This window comes from Eschrichtius robustus, chromosome 4, assembly GCF_028021215.1.
Source record: "Eschrichtius robustus isolate mEscRob2 chromosome 4, mEscRob2.pri, whole genome shotgun sequence".
NCBI classification, from domain to species: Eukaryota; Metazoa; Chordata; class Mammalia; order Artiodactyla; family Eschrichtiidae; genus Eschrichtius; species Eschrichtius robustus.
Genome location: NC_090827.1, coordinates 61775692 through 61786125, shown reverse-complemented (window position 1 = coordinate 61786125; position 10434 = coordinate 61775692). Strand labels below are relative to the sequence as shown.

The 10434-nt window shown below is 39.6% G+C and overlaps 2 protein-coding genes across 2 annotated transcripts; both read left to right on the top strand.

Annotated features, from left to right (window-relative positions):
* The first annotated feature begins 3626 nt into the window (after positions 1-3626).
* Positions 3627-4412, top strand: PPBP (pro-platelet basic protein). The gene is made up of 3 exons (XM_068542162.1): positions 3627-3747; positions 4048-4183; positions 4310-4412. Exons 1-3 carry the CDS (start codon positions 3627-3629, stop codon positions 4410-4412), a joined length of 360 nt encoding a protein of 119 aa, XP_068398263.1.
* Positions 4413-8661: 4249 nt separating this feature from the next.
* Positions 8662-9574, top strand: LOC137763699 (platelet factor 4-like). The gene is made up of 3 exons (XM_068542161.1): positions 8662-8749; positions 9030-9195; positions 9338-9574. Exons 1-3 carry the CDS (start codon positions 8662-8664, stop codon positions 9423-9425), a joined length of 342 nt encoding a protein of 113 aa, XP_068398262.1. The 3' UTR covers positions 9426-9574.
* The last annotated feature ends 860 nt before the right edge of the window (positions 9575-10434 follow it).

Here is a 10434-nt window from a genome sequence, read left to right as displayed (position 1 = left end):
ACTCACAGATATAGTAAACAGTACGTGTTGCAGAGGGGAGAGGTGGGATGAACAGAAAAAGAACGATATGATGAATAATGCCAAAAAACTTTATATCTTGCTGTGGAAAAGGTTTTGAGCTTATGGTTGAATACAAACATATCTGATTTGTGAATTAGCAATAGTTTAATCACAATAATGGGGAAAGGCTATACCGTCATCACTCAGGAAGAACCAGAAGGAAGTTTGCTCTCCTGATTCTGTTTCCTGTTGAAATTCTTTCTATAATTCACTTCACATGGTCACTCTTAGAAGGATACTAATTTTTTTCAGCTTAAGATTTTCCTTAAGCTTACCTGCTAGACTATGAATTTTGGGGTTGGGAGAGGTGGAAAATCAGGTTAATTTAATATGTTCTACTGCTAGACTGTAAGTTATAAGAAGAAAACCAATGGGGTGGAGAAAAATAAGGAATACATTGTAAAACAGGAAATAAGAACTTAAGTAGGCATAGTCAGTAACTGCTAAACAACAGGAAAAATTGGCTTAAAATTTTTTAAAAGTTGGAAATCATTTACTGTAGTCATTCTTTTGATAAAAAGTAATCTTATACATTCAATATTTTAAGAGTTTCTTCTAAAATTTTAAAGGTATAAATAAATAAGCAAAAAAGAAAATGGGAAGTTTGAATATTGTGTAAGATTTGGACACAGTTGTAAGAGGAAGACAACCTGCGTCTGGGGCCTCATCCTTTTTGCCCAGCCTTCCAAGTCACCTTTTTATACCACAGGCACTTTGGGCCATGTGAAGTCTAATTTGAGAATTGTGACTGATTAGAAATGAAAATGAAACTTTCCTTTAGTGATACATATTCATTGATTTATTCACTAACACTGTTTAGCTAAGACCTCCTGTATATTGCGTCACCTTACACATTATAAGATACACGAGGCCTCCAAAGAAACCTTGGACATGCCTCTGTATTCAAAAGTGTACAGGGGGGTTTCTGTGTCCATGAGTCTAGACGTTCAGATCGTCTAACCATTGTTCTACTTGTGCATTTCAGTTAATATTGCTGTGCATTAAAGAATAAGCAAGTCCTAATGTCCAAAACATATTAAAAGTAGAGGTAGTAAAATAATCCCTTTATAAATGCTCTTTTGTTGTTTTTTAGGAAGGGCTGTGTCTTCTGGGAGTGTCTATGTTAATCCACTTCTTAGAGCTAGATGTAGTCCTGTACTTAGTCGTTGAAATGCTGGTGGAAGGGTAAGAGGAAGGGTGAAAGGAAGGGCTCTTGGCTAATATCTCCATGTCTAGAAGACAGTTTTAGGTTATAACCATAAGTCTATATGTGCATTTTTGTAAAGTACCTATGTTTATTGTGGACAAGGTTCATTCTTTACTTTGCAACATCTAAGCTTTTTAGATGACATGAGGTGTTGATGTAGGATAAAAAGTAGAGCTAGTGAATTAACCAATTTGTAAATATCTTTGTTATAATTGATTTAAAAAAAAAAAGCAGCACCTTGGACATGGAATGGTTAAACCATCTCAGAAATATACATCAGGACTCTTTCATTAGGTTGGCAGCAGAGGGACAGAAGGAAGTATAAAGGGAGGGATGTATGTGGGTGTGTTCATATTTATATTTTGATGATAAACATTGATGTGCATGCACCTCTTGGCTGTGCTATAGGAACATATTGTTAAGTAAGTCAATGGAAACGTACCTTCTTGCTAATACTTTAATTGTTTAGATCAGATAATGAATCCTCTTAGAAGCATTATGCTTTGTGTACTCTGTTGTGTGATGTCTCATTTTTAATTGAACATTAAGGGAAGGTAGTATTTTAATCATAAGTCTGCCCATATCTGTCTAGAGGCCTGTTGCCATTTTTGTCTTTTATGAAATTTTTATTGCCAAGAAAGGCAGGATTATATTTTTTTTCCTTCCAGATTGAGTTGGTGTAGTGTATCCTTGGTTATAAAACTACTCATATAGCTGTGGGACTTTGAAATGGTAAATATTCATGATGTGTGAAAAAGCATGATACATAACTGTAAAATCTGAATTACATAAAAATGGATGCTTAGTTGTGTAGATACACAAATGAGACTTAGAAGGACGCATCAAACGGTAAACTGCTTGTGATTATGGATGACTGTTTTTTGCTTCTTGTGTTTTTCGGTTTCCTATTATGCACATGTTAACTTTTAAGAAACAAACGTTATTTTAAAAACCTTAAAAAAAAGTGTACAGTCCTGTTGAGGAAGCAAGTCTCATAGATGGGGCAGAGATCCAGACAATAGCATATGCAAGCCAGTATGTGATGTGCAGGTCTATCTCTGCATAGCTGCAGGGCTTTGTCATGTGGGGTTTCAGATCAAGACCCTTAATTGGTGTCTGAGACTTGAGGAATAAAGACGTTGCTGCAATTCATATAAAAGTTCAAAAATGGAAACACCTTCAAGGTCACCAATGGGACAGAAGTTGAACAACAAGAGCCCATACTATAGAATGTTATGCAGACTTTGAAAAGAATGGGGAAAAGTGACACTGAGGTAGCATGCAAGGATGCTGAAGACATATTTTTGAAGGACAAAAGCTATATAATAATCCCATTTATATAAAAAAAACTATGTCTACCTCTCTATATGTTTATCTCTATGTATTGGGTTGGCCAAAAAGTTACCCAATATTATGTGTGTGGCTCTATGTATATGTATATGTGTGTATATAAATGTAGAAAGAACAGAAAACTAGTGCCAAATTGTTACCAGTGGTTACCATCGGAGACCAGGAATGTGTAGTAATGATGAAGAGGAACTTGCATGCTTTATCCCACATACATCTGCAGGTTATGAATCTTTTATAGTGAATTGTATTATACATTTCTCAGCTAGATTAATAATGAAAAATAAAGCTGCTGGGTCTTGTTTTCTAGGGTATACTCAGATGATAGAAAAAAGTAGTTTATTTTATAACAGAAAGGAGGATGAGTTTGCTTCTAGCTTCTGGATAAAATTACAAAAGATAATATATTTGGAAGACAGAAAGAAGACCATAGACTAATATGCAAAGTGAGACTTTGATGGTAATTGGCTCCTATTTTATCCACATACTCCAAACGAATCCCAATACTTATCAACAACCAAGAGAGGAACATCTGCTTTCCTTGGCAACTGGAAAGGGAAGATAACTCTCTTTTCCAAGGGCCACATACTTACGCTTTCAGATACACATAAAGTGTCTATAAGGCCTCTAAACTGCATTATAGGAAAGGCAGGGCATATTCCATAATTATACAAAGAAAATATATGTAATATTTCAGTCTGGCTCTTGCCTAAGGAGAGTATTAAATATGTGTAAGGGAGATGGGTATTGAGAAGGGGGGAGTGAGAGTGTGCAGGGATGCTTAAAATGAAATTTAGCAGGAATTTGACTTGCCTGGCATTTATCTGGGTTGGGCACAACTTGACCACTCTTACACATATATTACCACACACCCTCACTTCCCCCATCCCTATCCTTTTTCTCCTTACTGGCCTTGAGGGAGTGTGTATAAAAGACAGCAGGAGACCGTGAAAAGCGACTTAGCTGCAGACTCCCAGGCTCTGGGAACGACTCTGACTCAGTCTTTTCCGCCATGAGACCCAGAGGCAGCACCACCCCCTCCTGTACCAGGGCCATCCCACTTCCTGTCCTGCAGGTGTTGCTGCCGATGTCACTGCTGCTGACCACGTTGGTTCCCTCCACCACTGGAGAACGTAAGAGAAACTTAGGGAAAGCGGAAGGTGGAGTCTCTGTTTCCCTGCACCTGAGGCTGCTTCTGCTGCAGCTGTGTCTGGGGGATGGACTGTCCCGATGCTCCTGGGACCGGAGAAGGGCATTATATGAATAACTCTAAATGGAGGCGCTGCAGTCGTGTGCCAGGAATTCTGCTAGGGTACTTTACTAAAGGTTTACCTATCAGACTTGCAATGGCCTTGTGAGAGATAGGTACCCATCAATAGGGAAGATCCTTGAGACAATCATGACCACTCATAGAATCACACCTTCCACCCTAGCTAAAAGTATGGATAGAATGCTGTACGTTGAACTTCGCTGCTCATGTGTGAAGACCACCGCTGGCATTCATCCCAGTAACATCCAGAGTTTGGAAGTGACCAGGGCAGGACCCCACTGCTCCAACGTCGAAGTAATGTAAGTCTCTGCTTCTGCAGTATTGCCTCACTAGGGAAGCCCTTCACCTCCATCCCTACCGACACTGTTGGATCCCTTCTGATAGTGTGCCAGGATGCTCTCGGATAATTCTGTTCTCTCTTGCAGAGCAATGTTGAAGAATGGGAAGAAAATCTGCCTGGACCCAGAGGCTCCCAGAATCAAGAAAATAGTCCAGAAAATATTGGAAGATGGTGGGTCAGCTGCTTAATCTTTTCGCTTTCCGTCAAACCATTTTATCTCCCAAGAAGGATAAAAGTTTGAGGTCTTGGCTTTCTAGAGTTCTTATTTATCCAGGATACCGAGTATTACTGTATGAAGCTTTGGATATGTTTTCCGTTCAGTCTCAAAGAGTCACATTTTGTTCTGAGATGGCTGATTAATAGATGACAGAGAGAAGATGAAAGTAAGCATGGCCAGGGTGTAAGATAGGCTCAAGGATGTATTGTACAACAGGGGGAATAGAGCCAATATTTTGTAATAACTGTAAATGGAAAGTAACTTTAAAAATTGTATAAAAATTTTAAAATTAATAAAAAAAGAAAGTAAGCAAGGCTAGTTTCAAAATACATGGTTTACTCCCTAACTCTTGGCTAAATGTGGTGCTGTGTTTTGCATTTCCTTCTTTAAAAATTTCTTTCCAAATACAACCGTGTTAACTTATCTTGCTTCACTGTACTGTTAGACCATATGTGCCCATGATGATTCCATAATGGTCAGTGATGTTAGGAACCACACAGGGCCCGGCATGGAACACTTGCTCAATAAATGTTTATTAATATATTTAGGCACTTTAAATAATGTTTTTCATTGTCTTAGTCCTAGGATGTCTTGTTTCAAAACATTCTCTGAAAGATTTTTCTAATGTTTATTTTAGCCTGCGAATCCTAAAAATAATAAAGCTGTAGAATGTGAGTCTTGTAAGCAGTGGTTATTTACTTTAAAGTGGATATATTTAATACCAGTAGAGCAAAAAATATATGATGATATATGATATCATATATATTTTCAATAATATATGATAGTATTTTCAATAATAATAATAACAACACAGATTCTACTTGGTGTTGAATGTTTTACCCTGACATGTTTGTACACATTTGCATTTGCTAAATATCTAGATGGCAACCATTTCAGTATGAGAATCAGCCTTGCAAATAAACACAATAGAGAACTTAAGCTTTACCAGGCTACTAATTGTTATTTTACAATCAACAGAACTTTCTTTCATGTCTAATCCCTTAAATTTACACCCACACTATTCTTAAAGAAATATTAATATAAAATCAAATTTATTATTGCTTTGTTGTCATATATTATTACATTTAACAGAATTATTAGGGAAAAAAGCCTTACTTATCTTTTTATTTTTTTAAACTTTGGTATTTAACAATATGGCCAACAAAAGTCACTAGCTGATGACACGTGCTATTTTTAATGTACTATAGTAATAGCTAAACTTTATTAATAATTATTAATATTATGAGTTATATTAATAATAAGATTAATATTCCAGACAAAATAATTGTTCTGCATGCATTACCATTAAATAATTGTAAAGAATTAAATAATTCTTACAAGATAGCTATGATCTGGTTAAGAGCACATCCTCTAAAGAGAGGGTAACTTAGTGCACCACTTGCCAGCTGTGTAAATTTGGGCAGGTTGCATAATCTCTCTGTGCCTAAGTTTCTTCATCTCTAAAATGGCATAATAATATTGCTTATCTCATAGAGTTGATGTGAAATTGACAGTTAATAAATTCAAAGTGCTGAAGATAATGAATGTCACACAATAACCCATATGTCAATGTTAGTTAGTATTTATTATTATTACCATTAGCATTCCCAGTGTTATAGGGAAGAAAAACGAAGTTCAAAGAGATTAGGAAATTTGCCTCAGAATCAGATGACAGAAAGTAGGTGACAGAGTGGCAACTTGAAACTGTGCTCTTAACCACATACCATATCACTTTGCTTGATTTTTCTTTCTCTAATTAAGAGATTACATTATATAGCACATCATGTTATTGACACGGAAAATAGGACTTGATACATAAATAGCATACTGCACATACTATGATGGTTATAGGAGAAGATATCAGTTCATCTATCCCAAACTGCACATGGACCTTGGGGAGCACTCATGTATCAAGCACATAGTTCACAATCTCTGCATTATTAGGTTTCCTTTTATTACCTCCTCACTATTATAGGTTTAATGCCTTAGATGCTTTGTCTACAAAATAAATACTTTTATTAAGTAATAGTTAACAAATAACATACATGAATAAACATGTAATAAATAAAGCAGTAAATGGTGACGGCAGTCATGGTGATCAGTTTTTCTCCAATAATTTAAAATAGCTCAGCATCTCATTCATTTCTCTAGTGGTTTCCTACTGAAACCCAACAGGGCCACCTCTTGAGACATGACACAGTTTTTACACTATGCTAATACCTCCTGCATAATGCATATGTCTCTTACTTTTGTGTGCACATATTGAATTATTCTATTTAGATGCAGAGAAAGAATGAATGAATTGTCACTACTCCCTGGGTTCCTTTATACTGCAAATATTGAAATCTGCGGGGTAAGGTTGTACAAATCCAGTATGTTGCCCATCCATATGCCAAACCACCCCTCCTATCCATTCCCTCTGTGCTAACCCAATTTGGGATCTCAAGTTTCGGTTCCATAAACATGTATGACTTATACATGCTGTACCAGCCATTGCACGGATGCTGGATATTCAAAGACTATAAGTCACAGAGACTTGCCATTGAAGAGAGTACTGTCTGGTGGGAGAGGCAGACAGGCTGACAAATAATCACAACCACAAGTTCATAGAGAGGTATGCTCCAACTACACAAAGAAACAGACACATGAACACGTCAAAGCCTCATCGTCATCATTTTCAACATTTATCATCTTCACTAGTGTAGTAGTTTATACTGAGTTCCTTCCAGGGAGCTAGAATAATGATAGACAGTACTATCTCTCACCACACGGAGCGTTCCGTTTAGGAAGAGAAACCATTTTAAACACATTTAAATATATATGCATGTGTGTGTGTATGTCATATATCTGTGTTTGTATGAGCTGTGAGAAACAGGAGAAGCAGTGGGTGTTACAAGACAACAACAGGGAACACAAGTAGCTTTAGCTGTCGGGGAAGGCCTCTGTGGGGAGGTGATATTTAAGCTGACACCAGAAATACGAATAGAACTAGCCAGCTGAAAAGACAGGTGGTGGGAGAGTAAGAGAAAGCACGTTCCAGGCCCAGGAACTAAATTCCATATCCCTGCAGAAATCTGGCCCTGCTGAGCGTTAAGAGGTCTGCTAGTTCCATGCAGTGGGCTCCTGAGGCCCTTCACCACTGTTAGTGTGAGAGGGAGCCTCTGGCTTTGAGACGAGGGTGTGCTTTGCCCTGATCAAGAGCCAAAGTCATTCTTTTTCAGGGAAGGGAAGATGGTCTATATTGATCTCCGGACCTTTTCTGTGCAGAATTCTGTTGCATCTTTTCCACACTCAACTCCCAGACGCTCTGTGTCCTCCTGAGAGCCTCACTGCTCCCGCCAGCGGTGCAGCCCATCTCACCCTGTCACTTGTACTGGCCAGGTGGCAGCAGGCACTGGGAAATACAGACTGAAAACTCTCCTTGACCTCTCTTCTTCCTGAGCAGAATGGAGAAACATCCAGGTAGCAATTTTTATAGAAAGCGTGCCTCCAGATATTACCATTATAATTTTTCTCAGAATAAGAGGATAGATGAGGCTAACTGAGCTTGCTTCCTAGAGTATATTGGATGATGGTTGGTCGAGCCAGGTGGATCCCATTCAAGAGCCGGAGGAAACTTTCCACATTCGCGTGAAATTTGGAACCAAGTCGTCACCTGGAGACCAAATTCAACTCTTTAGTAGCAGAAAACAATGACCAACGGCACATCTGGAAGAAACGCACCTGCCAGATTCAACTCAATGGTAATCAACAAGAAAGGCAGAAGTGAAGGAGCAGTTCTTGATGAGGCAGTTGAGAGTTGAGAAGGAAACACACTTTCCTGCTGTACCAACCGCAACACGGTGACTACAGAGAACTCTACTGTTGCACATAACCAAGAAAACATACACTTTTATAAGGCTCAAGTCCCGTTTCTAACTGCACAAATGTGCGTGTATTATATGAATCCAGGGGGGCGGTTGGATCCCGCTACCAGCTCCCAGCAAGACTGCTGATGCCTGGCTTTTTTTCCTTTTGCCCTAATCTTGGCTGCCCAGTGCCCAACTCTGCAGAAGTGTCTCAGCTTCCGCACCGCAGTTCTCCATCCTCAACCCCAGGCTTCCGACGAAGTTGACCCACCGCGGGTATAAAACGGCCTGAGAGTCTCGGGAACCACCGGTCTGCGGAGCGCCGACCCGGGCTGCCCCTGCGCTCGCGGCTCCTGCTGGCATCTCTGCGACATGAGCCTGACAGCGGGCGCCCGCGCCCCCGGCCCGCGGCCCAGCCCCGGGCTGCTGCTGCTGCTGCTAGCCGTCGCTCTCGCCCAAGGTGAGAGCTGAATGAAGCAGGGCCTGGGGGAGGTCGGGGGCGGCGGGGAGAGAGCGCGGGAGCCCCCGGGGCTGGGGCCGAGTCTGTGCCCGTCTCGGTTCCCAGCTGTGACTGACCGAGCGCGGCTGGGGGTGCAGGCGCCGTGCCAGATGCTGCCCGGTGCGCTCTACCACCTGGACAATAATACTCTTTCTGAGGGATGTCTGGTTTGTGGATGAGGAAGTGAAGGTCAGACGCCACGCCACGAGAAGATCCCTAAGGTACCTCTGGCTATTCACAGAGTCGTCACTCCCCACTGTCCCCGACCCACCCGCAGTAGACTCTGAAGGTGGAGCTGGAGACCTGGGCTGCGTGTGTGTGAAGACCACCTCTGCGGTCCATCCCCGGCGCATCTCCAGCCTGGAGGTGATCGGGGCTGGACTCCACTGCCCCAGCCCCCAACTGATGTGAGTCCTTGCACCCGCTTCTTTCGTGCCCACCCTCTTCTCCTCTCCCCTTCCCTACCGCCCCTCTCCACCCGCCTGCCGCCAGCCTAATCCCAAATTCAAACCCAAGGACTGAAAGGCGCGCCTCTTCTTTCCCTGGCAGAGCTACGCTGAAGGACGGGAGGAAAATTTGCCTGGACCCGCAGAATTCTCTGTATAAGAAAATAATCAGGAAACTTTTGAAGACTTAGCTCTTAAATCTGTACTTTTGAAGAGTCGGCTGCCTAAATCTGTACTTTTGCTATATAAAGTGTTTCTTCTTCTTTTTTTTTTTTCGTTTTCAATCTAACTGTGGAAAAATCATCTGATGATTTTATTATCCTTGAAATTCTACATAAACAAAATAAATCAAGTTGTGGTATAGTCAATATTTATTAATAGAGGAAAGAAATAATGTTGACATATCACAATTTCATATAAAGAAAAATCTCCAGAATTTTAAGCAAAAATATATTTTGAAAGAAGGTTTGGTTCAATAAAGACTGGTTTTACTTGGTGTTGTTTGTTGGCTGATATATATTTGCATATTTCCATGATTATATTACTTAATAACTACTTATTTACATAATAATGTCATGATTAGCTTTGCCAATAAATATTAATTGCACTTAAGTTTTCTGGGCTGCTTTTTTAAAAAAAATTAATAAAGCAGACTCTGCTTTTATCCCCTTAAGATTTATACTTTATCCCAGTATAGAAAATTAATAAAAATGAAACTAGAATTCTCTACTACTTAGTGGAAATATACTGATACTTTCCAGAGCATTACATTAAAATATTGTACTCTTTATTGATCCTTTGATAATGCTGACATTTAACAAAAATGAAATGGTAAAAACAGTTCCTGTACTCATGTTACTGCCTGTAATAAATCCCACATTTGGCAAACTTACAGAATTGGTTCTTATTACATTCCATTTATATACCATGAGTTTTGCTCTAAGCATGAAAATGTGCTTAATAGGCTTTTTCCTCAGTATTCTCAGGTTCAGTAAAACCTTATTTGCAGTTTACCACTGTTCCATGAATCTCTTAACATTGGAGATATTGAGATTGTGTGTTAAACAGCTGTGGAAATTAGGAGAGATACAGGTTGTATTTTCATTTATGCTTTAAGAAGACACTACTATACTTTGGGAAGAAAGGATGGTATTGAAAATTGGATGTGTTAGTTACTTTGCTTCTGTAACAAAGTACCAC